Genomic DNA, 26,225 nt, shown 5'->3' with positions numbered 1-26,225 from the left:
AGTAGGTAGACCGTAGTGAAGTTCATACACATACCCAGGCTATCAGTTTTGTGTGGGGGGGAGTTCAGTTTTTTTTATTATTTTGGTAAAGTACACATAACATAAAATTTACCATCTTAACCATTTTTAAGTGAATGGTTCAGTGGCATCAAATACAAAGTTCTGCAGACATTGCCACCACCCATCTCCATAACATTCCCATTTTGTAATACCCAAGAAATTCCTATTCCTCCCCAGCCCCAGGCCCTGGCAACCACCATTCTGCTTCCCATCCCTCTGATTTTGTCTACTCTCGGTCTCTCATGTAAGTGGAATCATACAGGATTTGTCTTTTTATTACTGGTTTATTTCACTTGGCTTCATGTCCTCAAGTTTCGTCTACATTAGAGCATATGTCAGAATTTTCTTCCTTTTTAAGGTTGAATAATATTTTGTCGTATGTAGATGCCACATTTTGCTTATCAGTTCCATCAACAATGGACACCAGGGTTGCTCCCATGTTTTTTAGCTATTGTGAATAATGCTTTTCAAGCACTGGTGTACAAATGTCTCTTCAAAACCCTGCTTTCAATTCTTTTGTGTGTATATTCCTAAGTGGAAGTCTGGATCATGTGGTAATTCCATTTTTAATTTTTTGAGGAGCCACCATACTGATTTTCACAGTCGCTGTACCATTTTGCATTCCCACCAACAGGGTGGGAACAACAAGCATTCCAAATTTTCCACATCCTCACCAACACTTACATATATATATATGTTACAAATATATATATTTGCTAATAGCCATCCTAATCGCTGTGGGGAGGTATCTCATTGTAATTTTGATTTACATTTCCCTAAAGAATAGTGATGTTGAGCATCTTCTCATGTGCTTATTGGCCATCTGTATATCTTCGTTGGAGAAATGTGTCTTCAAGTCCTTTGTCCTTTTTTGAATTGGGTTTTGTTGTCGTTAGGTTAGGAGTTCTCCGTATGTTCTGGATTTTAATATCCCCTATCAGATGTATGATTTGCAAATATTTTCTGTCATTCTGTGGGCTGTCTTTTTACTCTGTCGATATTTTTATTTTTTTAAGATTTTTATGAAGTCCAGTTTGTCTGTTTTTATTTTTATGGCCTGTTCCTTTGGTGTCATAGCCAAGAAACATTGCCAAATCCTAGGCTATGTTGTTTTGTCTTTAGGCGGTTCACACATTAAAATGTAATCTGTCCTTTTACATTTCTGGAGTGCTTCTTCCTTATGAATATTGTGCAGATTGTTTCATGTCCTCGGAGTAAGGTACCTACACTAGGTACATACATTCTATTTTTAAAATAGGATGTTGGAAAGTGTTAATTTTTGGTCTTTGGTCCGCATTTGGAAAACATCGATTTAATCACTCAAATTATTGCAGTATAGAATAGAAATAGCTCTTTTCAGGACCTTGAGTGATTGTTGTTGCTTCTACAAGATGGTAGATAAACTGGGTTGTTGTTTGAGAAGCGACGTGGGCATAACTTGAGACCAAGACCGAGGGGGGCAGCTTCACCCGGATGAAGTTTCCGAGTGCAGTATCTGGGCCCACAGTTTGCAAGGCTTGAATTTCCATTCCATCAGAACACTAATGAACGAGGGGAATTGGCGTAGCTAACAGAACTTTCCAAAGGCTCATGTACACAGTGCAATACCAGTTTACTAGTTTAAAAAGGGAGGATAGTCCCTTCCAATGACAAATATTTACGTCTGCCTCCACGATCCATCTCTGTTTTGTGTCAAGGCACCTACGAGATTGAACTTTAGAAGCCAAATCATTGTTTAGAGAGCATGAAATCAAAGCAAAGGGAAGTGGATTGTAGACAGAGGCATTGTCCAGGCTCTGCTATGGCCGTCAGCATCCTTCCCAGACAGGAGACGGCTGCAGATCCTCACTGCCTGATGCCTGTACTTAGTGTCCTTCTCCTGGAGGGTGCAGGACTCACACAGTGTATTTTGCCTCTTCGACTTTCGCTCTTCTTTTATTTCATCTTAATCATTCCCACATAGAGTCTTTGGCCAGGCAAGTTATCGTTTAATTCATGAAGTTTCAGCCTGTTAAGTTATAATCACGTTTTATGATGTCTCCCCGACATACTCAGGTCATCTGAAGTGCAGCTTTAGGAATTCCCCCCATTCTTTGGTAATTTATAGATGTATGTTTGGTGATCCATGAATGAAGTCTCTAGGTCTGTAGTTTTTGCTCTATCAACAGCATTTGAAGTATTTGACATAGTTGATTACTCCCTCCCTTTAAAAACATGGTTCTTCATTTCTGAGGAACTTTTGAATCATTTATTGCTGCATGAGCTGGGGCAGCTTTAAGCACTGAATGAGATGTGAAGGAAAATATAGCACTGTCATTTAAAGAGTAAGGGAACTAGACAGGGTTTGTATCGTGTGTGGTTGGGAAGCTTCACAGGACTAGGAAGGCAAGAGAAATTGATAAGTGCAGAATTCCAATCCAGCTTGTCCATGCACATCCCAGCTCATCGTCATCCTTGTGAATCCGTATACCAAGAATTTGTCGGTTTGGGATTTGGATGACTAGAGCTCAGCATGTCCGAATGGTGATCTGTTTTCCAAAGAAATAGGGAAATTGTTATAAAACACCTGTCTCTGTCTTTGCGTGCTCCTCAGCTTTCTAGCAAGATTTCCATTTTTGTTGTAGGGCCATTTGAAAGCATTAAAAGTGTAATACTGATACTATGTGGCATCTTAGTTTACTTATCTGAAGGTAACCATGTTCTATCATTTTTCTGCCTCAGGAAGAAAATAATGAGAAACATTATTTTTCATTCCACGTATGGTGTACAGCTGTTGTGAAAGACATATAGTCTTGTATTGGGATTATGTTTTAAGATTTACGGAGACTTTCTGTACAATCACAATATTTTCTGCAAGATTTAGAAGTAGAGTTTCTTCATTTTGAGAATATTCGTTCACAACATTACCGAAATATTAAGTAAAGAGATTCCTTCACTCGGTGCTGCGTTTACCCCTTTTGTGGGGTGGCGGTACTGAAAGTTACCTGAAAGCAATTTATCATCCGCATTATTAACCAACATGGCAGGATGATCAAAATCAGTTTAGCATTAACAGCAGTGTTTGCTAGAAAAGTTACAAGTTCTCAGAGCTAAAGCTACTGAGGAATTTCCTTAATCTGAGATTAACCTTTTTGCTTACTCACTTTCTTTAGGATATAGTCACAATTACAGAAACCATCAGTAATTTTATGTGTCGGTAGGGAGAGAGGTATACTTATAAAAAACAGCTGGAAGCTTACATTTATGGAAAAGGCTGTATCTGTTAAAATTTCAAATAATTTCACCATGGAGGTAGGTTAATAATGAGGAAACAAATATATACAAAGTTCTAAATTCCAGGCACGGAGAGAAAACAGGAGTAGGACATCACTTAACCATCACCGAGTCCGTCAATCATGACTGTAATCATGTCCATCTGAAGAGGTGAGTGCCCACACCCAAAGAAAATTGTAAGTGCTTGAGAAATGGTTTATCTTATGTAGATAAATGACTTAAAATTACTCCAGGTAAATGTAGCTTTCAGATCAGTTACTATATCCTGGGTATCTATCATATGCGGGATCCAGAGAAGACTGTAATTCTGTTTTCTTAGCTCTATGTGCCGGTCATTTACAATTTTTCATTTTTCATTTATTTGGCATGTATTTATATATTGCCTCACGTGCACGTCTAGGAGAAAGTGCTGGGAAGAAGTGCTCAGCCAACTTTTGGGTAACAGAATGACCATTCATGGTTGGATATCTTCCAATTTGATGTGACTCAAGTTAAATAGCCATAGTTAATATTAACTAAGAGAGATTAATTATATGCCATAAGGCTTTTGAAATAGCCTGACCTGAGAAAAAGAGAAGTAATTTGATGATATGTAAATCCATATTTTTGGGAATGCTTATTTCTCTTTTTCTCAGGGTACAGAATAAGGCAGACTGATAAAGTCCAAATACCTGCTATCATTAGCTTAGGTCTTGCGTTTTACATGTGGGTGCCTCATAAACATTCTTTCCCTTTTGGGCTGTGCTTATGTTTTCCATTGCCTACAACATCTTAGTGCTTCCTCTTCTTTCCCCCACTTCACCTCCCTGATTGCTATGTATCGCAAGAGGCTCAGCTTAGAATCTCTTTCTCCAGGAAATCATCTGTATTAGGGTTTGCTAGAGAAACAGAACCAACAGGATGTATATACTTGATATTTGTGGTAATAGTTCATTATTACGAATTAACATAACATCATAAAATAGTTTATATAGTTAACAATTTATTACTATATTTAATAATTAAAATTAATTTAGAATTAAAGTAATTTATTACATATAAATATGTATGTATAAATTATAAGAAATCAGCTCACACAGTTATGGATCCTGGAAAGTCCACCCTCTGCAGTGTAGGACGGTAGGCTTGAGACCAATGAGAGCAGACGGTACAGTTCCAGCCCAATGGCCACTGGGTGGAGACCCAGGAGAGCCGATGCTGCAGAGCCGATGCTGCAGACGTTGTGGAGGGCAATCTGCTTTACTCAAAGTTCACCAATTTAATCATCAAAAAAGCACCTTCTAAGTCAACATAAATTCACCGTTAATCCATCCCTCTTCTCACCCTAACCCGTTTGGCTTTAGGGCCTGGATGCCTGCATTAATATTGTCAGTTGCTATGCCACTTTTGCTTTTGAAGAAACATTTGAAATACCTTATTTTATAAAATTAATAAATTCCATAAAATAAAATTGCAGCATTTCTGGTTTGCAGTTATACTGAATTCTAGATATGATTTGACTAGCTCGTAGCACTTACAACGAGATTATTCTCTGTGGTCTAGCTGCTGTACTCGTAGTAATGTGTCCCACGATTTCATTTTACCCCATTTTATCACTCTTTGCACTTGCAATTAAACAACTGTCTTTTTCTCTACATGAACTATTGTTAAGACAATTTCCTTCCCCCTCTTCCCATCCCTTTTCTCAGTGATCGAGGACATTTAACGTAAGCATAAAATTTCACATTATAATCCCTATTTTAAAATATCATTATTTAGCCCATTGATTGATCTTAGAGCCATAGAAACTTAGAGGCAAAATGAACATTTTATAACAAAAACTGGAGTCCAAAGTAAATGTTGCATAGATTTATCAGCTAATTAGTGACACAACTGAATCATGTTTAGTGATCTTTAACTCATCAAACATCAAGTACCTGTTATATCTCCAGATAATGTGCTAAATGCTATATTTTGGTTAAAATCATTTTAGAAGGTGTAAAAACTTTATAAGTCACTGCCAATTTCAATTATAGAAAAGGAAAGAAATACTGAGATGTCAAATATTATCCAGGTAATAGGCCTATGTCTTTATATCAAAATGTAATAGTCATTTTGTTATATCTTTGCCTTATTTATTGATAATAGTCTTAAAGCAGTCAAGGTAGGAGTTTTGCTCTACGGTCTGCTACTAGAAGCTGTTCCTTTAATAAGTATGTTTTAGATATTGTTTAACCATTACTTAACTGATTAGAAAGCTACCTAGTTAAATTATATTCATTCACTTCCTTGTCTTTTCTTTTTGAGTAATGAAATGAGGTTGTTTTTATATGACTAGAAAAGAAACATATCTTACTATGAGGGTATGCCTTGCCTTGACTTCTTACTCTAAATCAAATAACGATCGACATGTCAAACTGACGAAATAAAACCTCGTTTATAAATGTGTTATTATTTCTTAAATGCCACAAGTGGCAGTAAAATAGCCTTCATTTGAATCGGTAACCTCAGTTGCCCCCCCTCAAGAGTAGGTGCATTTTTACGTAAATATTTTGGAATATTGGAGTAAAATCTCAATAAATGTTAATTTCATTCTCTTTCATGATATGCAGTGTTCCCATGAGATGAAAGGTGTGATAATATGGGTTAAAAAAAATCATTGCTGTGTAGTTTTAAATTTTTGCAGTTAGTAACTGTTAGTAGTGTGAATCCCAGCTTAAAATGTTTGCTGCTGATTAAAACATGGGCAGTTGTATTATTGAGAACAAATACTCAACTTTGAGACCTTGAATCTGAAAAGCCAAATCTCCACATTTCTATGAAACATGTATTGGTTTGTCAGTTGATAACAGGTAGTCATAGGTCCTTGAGGTGTTCATCTAGGCCCTTCTCCTAATGGTGAGATCTACCAAAGGTACCAGAGGGAGAACATGCCTCTCCTTGCCTGATTCCTGATGAGCAAGACGTGGGTGAAGTCAGGATGTAGGCTGTCCATCACAGGAGCCAAATGAAAACTTGGGGCTCCATCGCAGTTGTCACCCTATGTTTTCTGTCAGCAGCTAGTCTTTCAAACTTTTCAGCACCTTAGAAGATTTTTCTGATGTACATTTCAATGTATCATTATCAAAGACGAGAGGATTTATTATGTCAGAACTTCAAAAATTATAAGTTCTTAAATCACTTTGAAAGAAATTGACAATCTAGAAGTGAATGTTTTTATTTTGGCCTTGCTGTTGTGGTTTCTGGAACAGAGTACTTTTCTGATAATGAAACAGAAATCCTTGCATTCCTGTTGGAATTTCCTGTTGGGAGTGTAGGGTTTCGTGAGCAGTATGTGACATTGGCTAGTTATGCAACATGTTGGATTTTACTGCCAGCTCTTTGTTTAACAAAGGTGTGAGAAGTTTGGGCCGGACAGGAATGTGAAGTCAATGTTAAGTATGGCATCACCTTACCACCTGCCACATGAATAAACGAGATTCATAAGCAAACATGTTGTACATTTAAATTTTTTTTATCAACTCAGATAAGCCAGCTAGCTATACATAGTTTTCTCTCTTACCTGATGTGGGAAAACTTTTTCTTTTTCACTCCAGGAAAATGTTTAGAGGAGAAAACGTGCCCCGCTCCCCGCCAAAGTCGTATCCAGTTTCTTCGGTGATTGCAGGGGAGAGGGCTTTGTACTTATAGAATATGTAAATGCCAATATGTGGCTGGCTGAGGGTTGATTCTTCAATATAACGTCCAACTTGCTAGATTCAGGCCGTTGCTCTCCTCCTGCATAGGTTCTTAGTTCTGCCACATAGCACTTCACGATCTGTTTGGAATAAGCCCTTCCAAATCTTATATAGAAAGACATCTGTTGTCTTTGCTGTTTGTAAGGATGCATTTAGAGACCATGTTACAATCCAGTCCCCTTCAACAATACATTATCTCATTTGTGTTAAATTCTAAACATCAGGAATTCCTTCAGTTAACATCTGTCTCTGTAAAAGATTTCTTAACCTCAGCACTGTCAACATTTTGGATGTGATGGGCCTGGGGGACTTGCCTGATCATTATAGGATGTTTAGCAGCATCGTTGACTTCTACTCACTAGATGCCAGTAACACCCCGTCAGTGAAAAATGTCTACTCACTAGATGCCAGTAACACCCCGTCCTCCATATGACAGCGAAAAATGTCTCCAAACATTGCCACATGTCCCCTAGGGGGAAAAATTGCCCCTGGTTGAGAGCCACTGCTCTAACACAAAATAGAATGTTAGAGAAAGGGCCTTAGCAATTATCTAATTTATGTTTTCTCTTTTTCCTATAGCTGTGATTTACTTAGGATCTCATGACTCCTTAGTCTCAGAGATGACTTAGGTCCCTAACTTTTCAGTTTCTTTTCCTACCATACTATGCTTTCTGGACTCCCTGCTAATGGACTCCCTGCCATGTTATCCAACTACATGGGTTTCATTAGGGCACAGCCAACCATTTAGTAACCTACTCCATAATGTGTGCATAGAAACTGTAATTCTCCTTAAGTCTCCGTTGGGTTGTTCGCTGAAATGTAACCCCGAGATGAAGATTTGTATAAAAATGGATTATTAGGAAGTGTTCTCCGGAAATGCTGGTAGGGCAGCTGGGAAAGAGATAGAGAAGGGAAGAGAAGAAGGATACAAAAGCGGGCTCACTTCCAGGGAGGTGGTTTTAGCTCAGTTCCACAAGAGAGCTCTTAGGATAGTGTGGATCGTATCCCAGAATTATCCAGCTCAGGTGCAGTGATTACAACTTTGCAGCGACCCCGTCATTCAGACAACTTCAGTAAACAGCCTGCCTGGCTGCCAAAGTTAGACTACACGCCATCCAGTGGTTTGTGTATTGCTATAAAGTTAAGGCTCTATAAACAGGGAGACTAGCAGGGGGCTCATCATTTCCCTACTAGAAGCAAAGCCCAGCAGTACGGTGGTTTTTGTAGGAAGGGAATGGGGTACCTATACATTTTTTCCTCTCATTGGTCTTGGCCTTTTACTTGTAAGTTTTCTCTTTCTCCAACAGAGCCTATCTTTAACTCATGCTGTGTAATGCCGAATTTGTCTTAAAACCTACATAATGAGTACTATAAAGAAAAAAGTAGATTGAAGGGAGATACCATGTACTTTAGATTACTGGAGTGATCAAAAAGACCTGTCTGAGAAAGTGACATGTAAGCTGAAATCTGAACACTGAGAAAGTAAATCCTGCAAAGACCTAGGGGAAGAGCCTCTAGGCAGAGGCTAAATACGGAAAATCTCTGAAGTGGAAAAAGGATTTTCCATTCCTCATGTGTTTAAGGAATTGCAAGAAGGCTAATTTGGGTGGCTGGAGATAGTGATTAAAGGAGAGGAGAATGAAGGTGGCATGAAATGAAGCTGGAGAAATACAAAATACAGTAGGGGCCAGGTCCTAATAAATGGCCTCCTTGGTTAGGGATTCTTATTTTATCCAAAGTACAGCGGGAAGCTACTGATACAGGTTTTTAAAAAGATAACTGCTGTTCCTCTATAGAGAATAGAGGTTTAGAATGGGAGTCGCGAAGTCAGGAAATCGATGTAGTGGTTTATTTGAGAGAAGGCGATAGCTTTGGGTAGGGCGATGGCATTATACATGGAAAGGAATGGAGAGAATTGAGACCAATTTGGGAGGTACAATCCACTGGACAAGTCAGCCAACAGGATGGAAAGGTGAGACAGAGAAGGGTGACTTCTAAATTTTCGATTTATACTCCTGGGGAGATAAAAAAATGGGGGAAGTGCTAGGGGAGGAGACGGGGGAGCACCAGGGGCGGGATGAAGACTTCCATTTTGATCATGTTAAATTTGAAATATGAGCCATCTGTTTAGGGATTCAAGAGACCAGCTGAATATATACGAGTTAGAAGTTCAGAGACAAGGTCCCGGTGGGAAATGTAAATTTTGGAGTCATTGGCACCTGTGTGATATTTAAAGCTAGAGCCTGGATAGGCATAGTACTTTGGCACAAACAGAAGGATTCGCCCTGAAACTTCACTCTGTAATGTCTGCCTGGGTTTTTTTACTTTCAGAGGGCCTCCAGCTGTGGTTTTTTAAATAAGATATTTCGCTTGATTTATGGCTCTGACTCTACTCACAATGATCTATTTAAAAAATCTTAAGGCATTCTGCCTTAATTCTGGTTTTATTTTGTTGGTTTTTAGTTTTGATTATTATGGTCTGATTTTTAAAGTTTCTGTCTGTAGTAGATTTGCCGGGTGTGTTGTGTTGTTCACCGCCCCGTATTCCTATGTTTGGGACATCTTTCCGTAGGAGTCTTGGTGTGAAATGGAACCCCAAATGCCACAGAGTTGGTATCTCAGCCTTCTGTGCAGCTTGGGCCCAGGCATATGGCCTAGGTTTGATTGGTCAGGTATATCCACATGGACTTTGAATCTGAAGCTCGCGATGATAAGAAGCAAGGGGAGCAGAGAATCTCAGCAATATCCGGTTCCTAGAGGCTGAATCCAGCACTCAGTTCCAGCGGAGGTCGTGTGGTAAGTAGTAGGTGTTTGGTGGTTTTGGTTGCAGCAGCAACAATGTGCTCATGGTCTCATCTCTGGCATGATATTGAGCTGTGATCTTGGCTCCGGTGAGCCTTTCCAGCAATTCCGTGAGTCAAACAATATCCTTTCAGTTAACTCCTTTTCTCTTATTTCCCCATATATCATCATTCCTTCTTGTACCTATAATCATCTTTCTGGGTTCCTTTTCTTTCTCAAAGTACATACTTTGGAAGTTCCCTTAGTGTGGAACTCTTGACAGTAAACACTGTTTTTGTCTGCAAAGGACTTAATTCACTCTCATTCTTGGAAGACAGTTTTGCTGGGTACACAATTATAGGTTGACAGATATTTTTTCTCAACACTTTGGAGGCATTTTCCCATTGCCTCCTGGCCTTAATTATCACTGAGGAAAAGTCATTTGTCTTTTCAATAATTTCTTTATAGGTGATCTTTTTTCCCCTAGCGACTTCTAAGTTCTTCATTTGAAGAACTGAAGAGCTAACTGATTGAGAAGCTCCGGAAATTACTAGAAACATATTGCCTAGTAATTTTCCTAACAGCCATCTTGTTTTTAGTCTAAATATGAACCCCAGGAGCTAAGGAACTGGTTCTATTTTTATTTTACTATGATTCTTTCTATCAGGCCTTCACCCTGATACCATTTTTATATTCAGTGTTTCAGAGTTTACAGTCATCTGCATTTGTGGTTACTCTCAAAAATCTTATACTACCACCACCATCCCACATAGCTGCTGACTGTCCATCAAGCCTTTCCACCTCTGAATCTAGATTCAAAATCAGGCTAAGTTTAATGAACTGAGATAAACTGAGCCTACTCAAATTGAATGATGTTAACAGATCATCAACTATAGAATCAAACAACCATGAGCTGCAGAAGACTAACAATGTATCATACTTAATGAAGAAGCACTTTAGAAGCACTACCATTTAAGTCAGGAATGAGATAAGGATGAATTCATCATAACTATCTTTTTTCTGGAAGTATTGACCATTACGTTAGACTGGAGTGAAAATAAACAGTAAACGATAAAAATTTTATAAAGAAAGATCAAACCAATATTTGTAGACGCTCGGAAGCAAGTGAATGGCTACGTGGTAGAATAATTCAGTAAGGCCACTGAGGCCAAGAGCACGGAAACAATTTCATGTATTCAAACTAGCGCCAGTTAGAAGTAGAAATGGAAGAAATAATCCCATTGCCTAGGTTTGAGAAGATGAAAAGAAAGGAAAGACAGCATGAAACATGCAGAAATGATATGAAGAAAATTGTAAAACACCATGGAGAGAACAAAAATGAACACTCAGAGAAATGTTAAGGTGTTGCCACATTTGGATAGGAAAATTCAACATCGTCATAACAATTTTTCTTAAGTTAATCTAACCGACCTTAATGGGGTATTTTTGTTTTTTGTTTGAAATTGGACAAGCTGATTCTAAAATCATGTGGACAAAGAAATAATTACCAGGAAAATTTTGAAAAGAGAGTACTAACTATACAAAATGTGCTAAGTGAAAGGGTACTGACTATACTAAAAGCATGTTCTGCAATAAGTAAGATAATGAGATATTGGCACATGAGTGGATCAGCAATTCAAGTGAACAGACTAGAAAACCCAGAAACAGAGCCAAGTATACATAGCAATTAAATAAAAGTCTTATTTCAAAACAGCGGAGAAAGAAAGGATTATTTAATAAAGTGTTGGGAAAACTGAGTAGCCACCTGGAAAAAAAAGTTGGATCTCTACTTCACAGATTATACCAAAATGATTTCCAGATGAATCAAAGATGTGGCATTAAAAAATGAAACCATAAATTACCAGAAGATAAAAGAGAAAATCCACTTATTTAACCTCAGGGAAAAATCACATCACCATAAAAAAGTCAAATGACAAAGGACAGATGGAGGAAATGTTTTGTAATTTACCTTCCAGACAAAGGACTACTTTTCTTAACATATAAAAATGCTTATAAATCAATGAGAAAAGGATCAACAATCCAGAAAAACGGGCAAAACCTGTGAATAAACAGTTTAGGGAAAAAGGAAGTATGTAATATGAGAAATGCAAATGCAATGACAATCTGATACTTCCCAGGACATAACAGCACTTGGTGGGTGGGTGTGGAGAGACCGGCACTCGCAAGCTGGTGGTGGGAGTCTGCATTTCCACAACAGCAGTGATGAACAGTTTGATAAGAGCAAAATTTTTAAAGCACTTTTTCTTTAACCCAGCAAGTTCATTCCCAGAAATTTATCTTATAGCTATATTTACACCTCAGTGAAATGACACGGACAAGAATATTTCTTGTAATAGAGAAAGATTGGAAATGACGGAAAGGCCTGTCAGTAGGTGGCTGGTTATGTAAATTACGGTATGTCCACACGATGGAATAAGAGGCAGCCACCAAAAAAAGAATGCGACAGCTATAAGGAAAGCGCTCCAAGGTGTACTGTCAGGTTCAAAAGTATAGAGTATAACAGGGTGTGTATAGTAAGCCACTTTAAATAAGGGAAAGCGAAAGTGTATATATGTATACACACACACATACTCGTATGCCGTGTGGGATAAGTAGTAGTATTATCCCATTCTTTAGATAAGGAAATAGGCTTAGAGATGCTAACTAACTTTTTCAAAGTGACACAGTTCACAAAGACCACAAGAATAAGAAACCAGGAAATCTAACTGTAGAGTCTCTACTCTTTACTAATGTATATTGTCCCCGGTGAGGAAGAGGTTGTTTATTTTCTAAAAGCTGCCAAAATATTTGCTTTCTTTTTACCTGGAGACATGCAAACATACGGTAACGAAGTAGTGGTACAAAATCTAACAGTGAAAAGCTGTCGTTCCAGGCTGTGAGTCCTTGCCTTGGTCCTCCTCTGCAGAGGAGAGCTTCTGTGTTCTCGCCGTGATTGCCCCCCATAGCTTTATAAATATGATGACTACTCTATTTCTTGATTTGCCAACCTATGCTTTGTCAGTAAGTTCAGTTTAAATGTTGGAACCCAATAAATAGCATTTACGTTATTATGACTGTATCAGAGTTCAGTGAGAAAATCGGGACCTGTAGAAGATTTTATATCTACCTGTCTGTCTATCATCTATCATCTATCTACCTACCTGTGTGTATGTATATATACACACACATACACACATATATATATTTGTTTATATATGTATGTGTATATATATATACATATATAAACATATATATGTACATGTGCATATATATACTGTTTGTTGTAAGGAAGTGGCTCACACAGTTTGGGGCTGGCAAAGCAAGCCTAGAGTCTATAGGGCAGGCAATCAGAAAGAGACACTCACGAGCAGCCTGGAACCCATGGGCATGAGCTGAAGCTTGAAGCCTCTGAACTGATTAGGTTATGTCCATCAGGGTAATCTGTTTCATTAAAGTCAACTGATTAGGGTCTTTACACCTGCAAAATCCCTTCACAGCATCACTTAGATTAGTGTTTGCTTGAATAACTAGGAGAAGGTATGTGGATTCCACAAAATGGTTGCTGCCTCCCCTGTGTCCTCCAACTAGAGAGGCAATATCCCTTGTAAGCCCAACTTAATGAGAAACATGCTAGAAAGGGAACTCTGGGAAATGTAGCCAAGCTGACACATCAGGAAGCTTTCACAGCCCACCCCTTGTCAACTTGGAACCCATACACATCTGCTTCAATCATACTTAATGTCAAAAAAGGCAGTAACAAAACCATACTTCCACCTAACGTGACACAACTATCGCATGCACAAATGAACAGACTAACCTTTCTCTCAAAGGAAACAGAGTCCTTGGGTAATGTTCAGTCTTCTCTTTTGATATACTGTGACTTAAATACTGAGATGTAAAATTAACCATGATTTACACATATTAGTAGTTAAGATGGGGGGATGAGAGAGGTAGACGGGGAAAAAAAAATTTAAATAATTTCTTCAATTAAATGATTAAAAATTAAAATAAAAAATGAAATTAAACTTAAAAAATGTTTAAAAGAAGATAAGATGGAAAGCCACAGAAATATTGGGTTAATATCTGTACAAACATATTCATATTGAAATTAGGAGGAAATACTCGTGACCGTGAAAGTCCTCATTTCTACTGCTGGCCACGCAGTCGTTATTTGTAACCACTCTCTTCTACCCGTTTCAAATTTCCTTCGCCCTCAGCAAGCACCTCATCTGACCATGTTTTTCTTTTTTGTTTTTGTTTTTGTTTTTTTTTTAACTGGTGGGGTGACCTCACCTTCATTCTTGAAAGGTCTGGCCTATTAGCAGTCCTGCCTGAATAGAGTTGTAGTTTTCCACTGACTTTAATCACAGCACATGGGAGTACCAAAATATGCCCTGGGGGATCCCCCGTAAACCATGTATACTCCTGCTTACCCCGCCTTGTGCAGTACCAACCCAGTTTCCCCTTGCTTGTCAAGATCAGACATCCTAGTCGGTAAACTTCTTCACTTTTAATTCAGAGACAGGAGAGGTCAGACTGGCCGGTAGCAGTCTCAACTTGCCATTCAATGAACTTGTCAGGGTCTGTACTAGTTCTCCATTACTACACAACAAATCACCACAGACTCAGTGGGCTCAAACAACACCCATGTATTATTTTGCAGTTTCCGGGGGACAGGAGTCCGGACTCTTGGTTCTTTGTTCAGAATCCCACAGGGCTGCAATCAGGTGTCAGCAGGGCTGATTTTTCATTCAGACGTTCATCTGGGGGAGGATTTACTTCTAAGCTCAGATCGTTGGCAGGATTTATGTTCTTGTGGCTATATCATGGAGGGCATGTGCTTCCTACTAGCTGGCAGCAACCCTAATGGCTGTTTGCATTTCCTTGTCATGGCCCTCTCACACACAGTTTCCAACTTGGCCATTTGCTTTTTCAAAGCCAGCAGGCAAATCTCTCTTCTTATGTAATGAAACATAATCACAGGAGTAAATATCCCATCACCTTTGTCATATAATGTAACCTAAACAAAAGAGTGATATGTCATCATCATTGCCATATCCTATTGGTTAGAAACAATTCACAGGTCCCACCTACGCTCAGGGGGACAGAATTACACGAGAACATGGATCATCGTAGGCCACCCTGGCTTATGTCCACCACAAAGATTGTATAAATATTATTCGTTTCCAGGCTGAAGAGTGTGACAGGATTATATTTTTTCTTTAATGTCATGAACTATAGGCCATCAAAAAGGGAATGTAGCTAGACTTGCTGTGATCATTTCACAATAGGCAAATATTGAATCATTATGATGTACACCTGAAACTAGCATGTTATATGTCAATTATATATAATTTTTTTTAAAAAAGAATGTTCCTAGCATTAAAATCAAATGAATTTTTTTTTTACTACCCTACATCAATTTCATGATGTTTAAATATATGACACATTCATGATTTCTGTTTATTGGTTTTGAACACACATATCTACTCTCCTACTGAAATAAACACTGAAGAGATTTCTAAAGTGACATAAACCCATAAGAGAGACCTGGAGAAGTGGCAGTGGGAACAAAATTTAGAAAGCTGGAAAGCAGATGGATCAGTGGTAACTGGATTAGCAGACCTGGGTAAGCCAAATTGTAAACTGGCATTGGGGAAAGGTTGGAGGCAATGGGATTGTACTGCAGAACCCCAAAGAGCTCAGTACTTGGCAGATTCTTGAACTGGAGGTGAAAGTGGGGCTAAAAGTAGGATTGACTGAATACCAACAGCAGACAATTTTTAGATCCTCTCCCCAATACTCTGCACTTAGCAGCTGCCCTGCCCCCATCCAGACAGAGGCTGGATGTTTATTTTTGCTGGAGGATAAAACAGAGGCTGTCTGGACTGGTGAAAATCAAGCACATTTGAGAAAGGGGTACCACACTGAAAACAGGGGGAGAGAATAAATGCTTAAATACTAAAGACTGACGCCCCAGAATGCTAGTAGCCAGGCCTGTACTCTTTAGGAAAGAGATTGGAAGACCCAGGGAAATTTGAGAAGCCAAAGAGAAAAGTCCTAAATACATTGAGATTGTTCCTCAGTGAAACAACTTCTCCAGAATATGCTACTGTTCCTTCTCTTTTCACATCTGATAGACCGTTCTCTTGGATTCAGAGCCTCAAATAAGCTTCTTAGCATTTGTGTTTTTAAATCTGAGGAAACAACCAAGGATCATGAAAAATCTTGGAGAAGTCTCAAAGCTGAAAGGAAGAGACCAGAAAAAATTAAAAAGGAAAAATGATTTACAGGAATCAAACTTTGCAAGGAGATTAAAAGCAAACAAACAAATAAAAAAAACCACCCTATCATTAATTATCTCAGAAAGAGGAGACTGTTATATAAATAAGAATAGACTATAAAAAGGAAAATTCTGAAAATAAAACAGAATTATCAAAAAATAAAAGAATTCTAGAATTTGTAAAAATTAGAAGATTTGGAAGACAAAATGGGGAAAACTCTTAGAAAAATTAAAATGACAAAGGGATAGAAGATAGGAGTGGAAAGAAAATTTGACCAAAAATGGACCCAAACACTGTTGGATAATGGAGAATGGAAAGAGAGCATGTGTGTTGGGAGAGCAGAGAAAAAAGGACGTAATCCTTTTCTTGCATTGTGGAAAGTTGGTAGATAATGCCTAAACGTAAACCAAAACAAAGCGAAAGATCGAAAGTGTCTCTGAGAAGGGAAAGCGGGGTGAAGTATGCAAGGCCCTGCTGTTTTTTGCAACAAGACTTGTAGAGCGATTTAGCTCTTTAAACTATATGTGTATCTATAACTTTTATGAAAAAGGTAAAACAGGAAAGTAAAGCACACTTTCCTTAGAGAGTTCCATCTTTTATTATCATCGCAGAGCATTTTGTTTCTCCTAGATTTTTTTTTACGCCCTTTTGTTTTTTTCTCATTGACAAGAAAATAACATGCCTTTAATACCTTCAAGTTTTTCTGTCTTCTCAGTCGTACTCCATACTGCACGGGGTTTCTTTCTTCTTCTTCTTTTTTTTTTTTTAATTTTTTTCTCCAGCTGGAACCCTCTGTCACCCTGTTCCAATCTGGACCACTTACTTTCTAGGCTGCCCTCTTGTCCCATGTCTTTTGTTTTGCTTACGTACATCATCAAGAAACTTCCTAAGAGTGATGCATAGCACATAGATTTTCAGTTCCTAATTGTACCAGTTACACACTGGGTAGGCCATTAATGTATACTTCAACCATGCGAGTTCGATTTTGATGCAGTGTGGGGCAACTGCTTATCACAGTGTTGCTAAAGAGACTCAGAACTACAACTTGCTTCCATACAAAAGCCTCGTCACCTTCACTCGTGGGAAACCAGCAACAAAAGAGAGAGCCCCAGGTTTCTGGGAACTGAGTCTTTATTGGGAGAGAGAGTTTGTTGAGTTCTGCGCGTTATTTCAGAGTGCGGAGTGACTTTCTTCTTTAGGGCGAGGTCACCAGAAAAGATGAGAGAAAGGTATTTCTTACATGGGGTTTTCCGGGAATAAATTGAATCCAGACACAGCTATCTTTCATGACATGAGTGTACAGCAGGTTCTACATGGCCACGTGAAGGGACTTCTGAAGGAGAATGTGAGTGTAAAACAGGTTTTATTAGCATCGTTTGAAAAATTATTTGTTAGCCTCTGTGACCATTCACGAGTAGCCAGGGCACTGAGTAAGGCAGAAAGGTTCAGTCTTGGCTCACTAGTCAAGGCAGCCAGAGTGGATATAATCAGCCCCACAAAGGACATTCACACAACGATGAATCTGGAGAACAGATGGCATATCATTTGGTCCTACAGATTCCCATGCACGCTCAGCTCATTCCTGTCCTTGTACTTTGTGTAATTGCTTATTTACTCTGTCAATAAGGTCTTCTCAGTTTGTTTTTAAGTCCCACTCTAACTGATTTTCTTCTCTTAAACTTCATCGTACGCAGTTGGCATGATCTCTTAGCATTTATGGTTTTCTTCAGGCAGTCTATCATCCCCTGATGACCGAAGTATGTTATAGTCTCAAGAAGGTCTCTGAACCTCCTAGATGGATGTGCTATTAAAGATGGCAGGTTTTGAGAAACTCCATTTCTCACAGATTTTCAAAGAAAATGACCTTTGGTGCTCTGAAGGAGGCAGTTAATGGGAATTCTAACTGCCTGTTCTTGAGATTTTCTAAGCAGGCTTCCGTACTTGGTAGCAGCTGATTGGCTGTCCCAGAGTTAAGTGGACGACCGAACTAGTAAACTGAAAACTCAGCTCCCGATGTGGGGTCTTCTTTCTTAGCCTATGTGGAAGAAAGCTTGGGAAAAAATAAATAAATAAATAAAAGTGCAAACAGTCAGGCATCTCATTGAGAGGGACTTACAGTAAGAAATAAAAACCTTGCTCTAGTATGAATTTATACTATATAATTATCCCACGATAATGGAGTAACTGCAAATGAACCCTGTGGTGGAGGAGGTAGGTTCTTTCTCTGGAGCAATTATCAAAATTTATTTGGTGTCAGAGAAGAAAAAATTCCCAGGTATGTGACTTATATCTAACAGTTACATAAAAGCCGTAATTAAATGGGAATGATAACTGGGGTGATTTAACTGCTAGAGGGCGAGATGGGGAGGATCGTGTGGATAAAGACGTTGCTTCAGTGTATAAAGATATGGATTCATAGCTAGGATTTATTAAGGGCTTATTCAGGGTAAAGTAGCTCATAGATGTTTTAAATGTATTATTTATTTAATTCTCACAACGACCCTGCGAAGTGCTATCCCTATGTCACTGAATAGAAAATGAGCTCGAAGAAGTTAAGTAACTTTCCAAAGATTAAACATCTCAATGGGCAGAACTGATCTTAGGCCAGAGTCCATGCCTTTTCTCTAACCATGAAATGATTGTTGAAAGAGGCTAGTAGCAAACTGAGAAAAGTTGTAATATTGAAGCATGAGGTTAATGTATGTATGGAGCAGAATTATGGTGGACAAATTTAGCAGTTTTGGTGAGAGTTCAAATCTAATCGTATACTTAATATCTTCACATTTTAAAATGTTCATTTTGTGGCATCTTTGGATGCTGACTAGATCTCTTGGATATGGAGAGCTTGGTTCTAAATCAGCTTTGTCACTGGCTAGTAACAGACTTTGAACATGTTACTGAATGCCTCATATATCGACTCTAAAATACATTCCATCTCTAGATTTAAATACAGACACACACACACACACACACACACACATACACACACAGGCTGAATTGCTAGAATAAGGGGACCCGCAGCTAGTAGCAAAGCCATAAAGAATCCAAAGAGAGGTCCTTACTTGTCTCTCCCTTGAATTATGTCCTCTCGGGTTTCTTTTCCTTAATGAAAACATTAGAAAGACTTTCAAAGTAAGTTTTTAGTACTTTGGTCAAAGATAGATACAACCAAATCCACACAAATGATATTAGAGATCTTTTCATATTTATTTGAAGGAATCGAACTGGAACAACTTTGAGGATAACTTAATAACAGGTCATCCAAACTGCGGCCCGGAAGTATAATACTTTTCAGTCAGTTTTTCAGGGATGAGGAATAGCGCTGTGTTCTCTAATAATGGTGTGACGTCACTGAATTTGAATGGTTAGCAAAATAATACAAGATTTTCCTGGTACAGCACTGTTTTCAAGTTTGTGGCAACTTCTCCATTTATTGTTGGGTTCATTCTAATACCCAAAATATCATTGAGCATAGTGCCACAGTGATGTAATTTTGATGAGCCATTTATTTCCTCTTACTTTGTGAAAACAAGTTGTTTTCTCAGATGACTAAAAACAGTACACTTAAAAAAATTCTCCCCTAACCATGTGAGAAGGATGGTAAATTTAAAAATCCATAAATGTTTGAGCTTTCTGTTGTCAATTAAATGTATTGAATCAAGCAAACCAATTCTGAGGGAGGAAAAACATCAGTTTAATTTACTCAGCAGTTGTCAGGAGCTGTACAACGTATGGATTTTATTCTACCTGCAACTGGTAAGTCAATTTATTACTGTTTCTTGGATGCTGGCAAAAGATGTGAGACTCCTCATTCAGGGACAAGGACTTTATCACTCACGGCAGAAGCAGTAGCCAGGGCATCGGTATGATGCTCACTCCAGTTCCCCATACCTCTGAGTCCCATGGAGTCAATATCTATTATGGATGTTACGTTAATTTACTAAGGTCACTGTAGCCAAACACACAGACAAGACGAGATCCCACAACAGAAATTTATTGTCTCATAGTTCTGGAGCCTCCAAGTATGGGATCAAGGTGTTGGCAGGGTCTGAGGGACATGAGAGAAAGATTCGTTCCTGGCCTCTCCTTGGTTTGTAGATGGCTTCTCCCTGTGTCTTCACATCATCTTCCCAGTGTCCAAGTGTCCAAATTTCCCCTTCTTATAAGGACACCAGTCAGATTGGAGCCCACCTTAATGACCTCATTTTAGCTTAATCACTTCTGGCAAGACCCTGTCCCCAAATACAACCACATTCTCAGGTAATAGGGTTTAGGACTTCAACATGAATTTTTGAAGGGGCACAATTCAGCCCATAACAGAAGCTTGCTTACACTAGTAGTTGAGTGTATTACAGGAGAGGAACACCATGGAAACAAGCTTGGAGAATTCACCATGGAAACAAGCCTGCTCATTTCCAGGGAAGAAAACCTCATCCCTCAAGTTTTCTCACTGCAGACAAAACTCTGAGGAAAGGCCTGGGTAAAGCGTGGGCAGGGCCTCGCATCCATGGCATGCAGCAAGAATGTGCAGGGATGCTCAGGATCCATGCAAATTGTCTCTCCCCAGAGCAGCAGTCAAAATCTCAGATTAAGGCACAGCCGTCCTCGGAGTCTTTATCGAATCGGGTTCTGTTTTGCACAACCGTAGATTTAATCCCACCTGTCCAGCAGTTGTCTATATTGAAGAACAACCTGAGCCACAGCTCTTTAGTGTGTACTGATTATATTCCTAAATACCTTTAATATTTTACTCCACGGAGTAAATGTGGAGCTTAGTCCACTGTTATGTCATCTGCTTTTGTGGCGTAACGAGAAACATTTAACTTAAGGGACGAGATGATTTCTTTACTAGGCAGTTGTTTATAGCAAAGGAACTCAAAAATATGTTCAGAGTCACTGAACGAAAATGATTCTTATTTCTTCCAACAGATGGAACTGCTACTTTTATACGTTATACTTTTGAACCTGTTTGATTTTTCATCAGGAATAACATATAATAAAGGTAAGTTTCAGACGCTCGTACTCTCCATGTTATTCTTAGGCACTGTCCTTTATGTCCTTTCCTCTCTAATAGTTAAAATATTCTCCTTTAGCACTCCTTCATTCCATTATCTTCCGGTTTTCCCTATTGTACTCTAGTTCAGACATTTCTAAAAATATCGTTGTGAATCTATTGTTCTTAAGGTGTATACATAGTTGTATTTTATTATATTTCATCACTTATAAGTCATAGAATCTTTAATGTTTAAGGAAAACTTTATCTTTGCAAAACTTTAATTATTCGAGTAGATATTTTTTATTTTTCCTCCACAAATAGTTACATGTAGTATGAATTGTAAACTGAATTATAAGGCCAGTAGATTGTGACTGAAGAGAGTTTTCTGAAAGGAAGCTAGTTGACCCTTGAACAACATTGGGGGTTAGGGGTGCTGAACCCCATGAAGTAAAAAACCTGTGTATAACTTTTGACTCCCCCAAAACGTAATAGTATCTGTGGGAGATGGATTCCCCACAAATACGAAAATCCACACATGCTCAAGTCTCTTACATGAAATGGCATAGAACAGTGCACGCAATTGTTCTTCACTCCTACAGATTCCCAGTGGCATATCGAAGGTACCATCTTCAATCCTCATTTGGTTGGATGTGAAACTCAGGGATATGAAGGGCCAAATGTATATTTATTGAATAACATCCACATATAAATGGACCTATGCAGTTCAAACCTATGTTGTTCAAGGGTCAACCGCACATGAATTAAATTAGGCAATAGGACTCTTATGATGGGAAAACTGTGTCCAAGGAATAAGGCAAATCCACCTTCATCTTTGTAGATTGTTTAGATTCTGTCGCATCCTGGACTGGGTATACTAGCACATGGTAAATGCTCGATCAAAAAATTGTCGATGGCAATGGAATGGAAACATTTCCAGCTGCCGATATTCAAAATACTTTCTCTAGAGCATACTTTTTTAAAAAAGTATTAATATCATGTTTATTGTTCAGATGTCACCTTTAATTTGAAAGGACAGATTTAAGTTCTGATTTACTTTTTCGAAGATCTCCGCCAGGAAACATATTCCTGACAAACATTTGCTGTCTCAGAAAGATCAGAAAATTTAGAAACTTTTTTCTTTTATTTTTTAGCAATGGGAAAAAAAAAATCTCTAACTCATCTTTAAATTAGGCAAATTTTCAAAGTAATTTGCCATTGTATATCATCGAAACTCACGTTTGCTGCAAAACATGTTTGTACTCACCCTAATCCTTTAGTGTCCTTTAGTGTTTTTGCTGCTTCTGGCTTCAACTTCATTGTGACAAAGAAAACCAGAGCTGGACAGTAGTTAAAACTGTAGGAACAGACTTTATTAGGAACTCTTGCAACGGGGAAAAAGAGACCTCAGTATAGAACTGGGCTCAATTCCAAATACAGCCTGGAGAAGTGGGGTTTTACAGCCAAGGATCAAGTTGGGGTTGGAGGTTTGGTAGGTGGAAAATTACTAAGAAGGGACATCAGAGATAGGGGGCTAAACTGACCAAGCAGAATTCTTGCGGAGGGCAGGTCAGGCTGATCACCTGGGTGGATGGTTGGGGATGAGGAGTTCGATTAGATACAGAGAGTGGTCAGAAATCGAGGATGGAGATTCTCTCTAAACTGACTTAGCAGGATTCTTGCAAAAATGGTTATGCAGATCTAACAAGGGAGGGTGAAGCCTCGTTGAGGAGAGGGCTTAGTGCCTGACTGAAGTTTAGTTGAGGAGAGTCTTTGTCAGTTGCTGCAATTGTGTATCCACGAATAGAGCGATGAGTGAATTTCATAAATAGTGTGTCTCTGTGTCCCAGAGTGGTTTTCCTATTCTAGTCCGAGCAGACATCTCATCAGTGATGGCGCTCGTGTAGTTTCCCTTTATATCATGATCCTTTTGAACGTCACATACTGTTAAGAATGTAACTTTGCTGTCAGGCCTTTCCTTCAGAGGCTCACAAAAAAGTAGCTCTTTTTGTATTTCATTATTAAAACAGGATTTAGAAAATGCCATAATCTGAGAATTTCTAGGCAAAGGCAGGAGGGTTAGGAATTGCTTCTCTCTCTTGCCACATTCTCTCTTCTGTTTTTCCCCTGCCAACCCTTTCGTAGCCCAAGCTCGAAAGGTCCCATTAACTCAAGGGAGTAATTCACAAAATGTTACCAAAGTGCTGAGACAAGTTTTAGAAAAAAACTTCCATTTGAACCAGATCTTAAAATGTGTTAAAATTCAAAGCAGAGACTAGAAAAAGAGAGAACCCCATGAGCACTCCAGGGGTGCCGGAGTGCAGGTTGCATGCAGGGAAGTCAGAAAGAGGGGCTCAGTTGTTTAAAAATTGCCTAGCAGGATAAAGAGAAGATGGCCCTTAGGGACAGAAACATCTTGGTTCTAATCTAACTTACTGCTGTGAGTTGGGGGACCTTTGAGCAATAACTTAATATTCCTGAGTTTTGGTTTCATCTTCTTTAAAGAGGAGACAATAAAGCATATGGCACAAGGTGACGTATAAACCCAGAGTCTGGCTCAAAGTATGATTGCAGGTTATTCATCTTGTTTGTACAACATAACAGTTTGATGCTCAAAATCCTCTAAGTAAACATATCAATGCGAGTATCACCAATGCAGCTTAACATACATTTTGAGGTTATAACGTTAAACAGTTTTCAAAGTACTGTTCGACTCATACACTTACTTTGACCACACCTGACGATGCTGCCAGTTCTATTTTTTAAAGCTATCACTTGATTCTAAAGTCCAATTCACTTCTCTGCTTAGAAATCTTTATTCGCACTCCATTGCCTAATGAATAAACTCTTTAAAAGAACAGAGGCTAAGCAGAAGGGATATACACAAAAGGAAATTAGAAAGGAATTTAAATATTTCACTGCAAAAAATAAAAATCAACTAACTACAAAAGGAGAGAGTAATACAGGAAATGAGGGACAAAAATGTTGTAAGGCATATAGAAAACTAATAGCAAAATGACAGAAGGAAGTTTCTCTTTATCAGTAATTACTTTAAATGTAAGTGGATTAAATTCTTCAATCAAAAGACAGAGATTGGCAGTATGGATAAAAATACAGGGTCCAAATCTATGTTGTTTATAAGAGATTTACTTTAGATCCAGATGAGAAAGGGTCTTCCTCCCAACCACCCACTCTTTTGGGTAGAGGAGTCACTTTCATATTAAAAGCTCTCTATTAAAACATAAATTCTCTTTCCAGTCTCCAACTCCTGTCCCTTTTATGGGCTCACTGAGGTTGAGAAGCTTAAGAGTCAAGGACTGTTTTTTTGATCACCTCTGAAAAATTTGCACCATGTGGTATCTTTTATTTTAATGTTCTGTCAAACCTTCCTTTTTAGTGTCCTCATGTGGTATCTTTAAAATTAAAAACAGTGGAAGATTTGAATTTTATCCAGAGTATATAATTATATTCTTTTGAAAATATGGTTTTCAGTTTTAAAATTATGGTTCTTTTAATGGAAATTCTTCTAGTAGTGACCTAAGATATATAGATAGATCGATATAGATATAGATATATAATTTTTTTGTGTGTTATTTAGGTGATATAGAGAAGTACTTTACTTGTTCTAGCCAAGGACTCCCCCAAAAGAATGAAATATTCAAGTTGTATCTTTCCTTAGACGACTTGGTAAGGTCCACTAATAGTATGTTGCAACCTTTACATTTCTTTAAACTCCATGTATAAAACCATTAATATTGTACTCTTTTCATATACCTTTAATAATTACTTTAAATGTAAATGAGTTAAATGCTCCAATCAAAAGACATAGGATGATCTTAACTACTAGAAAAACTAAATGAGTTAAAATTCTTTCTCATGTTGGATTTCAGTAAAATCCACCATTTGTGATTTTCGTATACCTTCTCAAAGCTGGGAAATATCCAATAAAATGCAGTATGATGTTTTGCTTTGTTTAGACACAAACTAATAATTTTAATAAAACAATGATTTCTACATGCGATAGCATGTGTCTTTGATTCTATGTTTATTAAGTATAATAATTTTATAACCATTTCTGTGACAGAAAAATTCTTATAAGGATGAATTGAAACCTATTTTGATACTAGCATACTAGGTTACTGAGTTCTGAAAGTGTGCTTTTCAAAATAGACTTTTCTTCCTACTTAGAGACTGGAATTACTAAAGATAGAAGTCATTAGCAGCATCTGCTTTTCATAGATTTCTCTTCACTTTTAAATTAATGTACTATGTTTCTCTCCATTGAATTGTCATTACTTATTTGTTTTGTTTGTTTTTTTCCTCCTCTTTTCTAAAGAAAATCCAGTGTATTTTCCAACCCCAAAGTGAGATTTCTTCAAGGGAATTTATGAGTGCATTCACATCAGGAGGACTTGCTCCCAGCTTGGGAATCATAAATAGTACATATACTGGCATCTTCCACTTTAATTTAACTTTGGTAATTACATTTATTTATTCTGTGATGTTGTTAGCAAGAAGCATACTCTTCTTTATAGGATGTGTTTTTTACAAAAATGCCTAGTCAAGTAATATTATGTCTATATGTTTAAAACCAATAATACAGTATTATACTTGCCGCTTTAAACAGTCATATATTTTTTAAAGAAATTAAAAGAAGAAAGGAAAAAAATACATAATGATTTTTCACTATCTACCTTCATATTTACACTTTCCACTGCTTTTCATTCTTTTCTGTAGATGTAAATTGTCATCTGCTAGCATAATCTTTCAGCCTGAAGAATTTCTTTTAGCCTTTCTTATAGTGTAGGTCTAGTGACAACAATTCTTTGGGAGTTTTTCCCCTTGAAAATGTTTTTATTTCACCTTCATTATAACACTTTCATTAAGACATGATTTACATACCATACAATTCACCAACTTAAATTGTACAATTAAATATTTATAGAGTGTGTACCCCCTATGTTTTCTACAAAGTTCCTAGTTTGACTTTTTAAATTTGGTTACTGATCCATTTTGAGTACATTTTTGTGTGTGGCGTGAGGTCAGGGTTCACATTCATCCTTTTGCCTGTAGATATCCAGCTCTGCTAGCACCATCTATTTAGTTGACTATTATCCT

The 26,225-nt window shown here is 38.0% G+C and overlaps 1 protein-coding gene across 1 annotated transcript in view; it reads left to right on the top strand.

Moving 5' to 3' along the window:
* The first annotated feature begins 9,509 nt into the window (after positions 1-9,509).
* CATSPERB (cation channel sperm associated auxiliary subunit beta) overlaps positions 9,510-26,225 on the top strand; it is a 79,343-nt gene continuing 62,627 nt past the window's right edge. The window contains exons 1-4 of the mRNA XM_025042115.1: positions 9,510-9,845; positions 21,044-21,116; positions 24,706-24,794; positions 25,444-25,584. Coding sequence (XP_024897883.1) covers positions 21,044-21,116; positions 24,706-24,794; positions 25,444-25,584 — 303 coding nt within the window. The 5' untranslated portion in view covers positions 9,510-9,845. The remainder of the gene's footprint in view (positions 9,846-21,043; positions 21,117-24,705; positions 24,795-25,443; positions 25,585-26,225) is intronic.

Source organism: Pteropus alecto, unplaced genomic scaffold, assembly GCF_000325575.1.
Source record: "Pteropus alecto unplaced genomic scaffold, ASM32557v1 scaffold8, whole genome shotgun sequence".
Classification (NCBI taxonomy): domain Eukaryota; kingdom Metazoa; phylum Chordata; class Mammalia; order Chiroptera; family Pteropodidae; genus Pteropus; species Pteropus alecto.
Note: the sequence above shows the minus strand (reverse complement) of the source record. Positions and strands in the feature narration are given on the sequence as shown.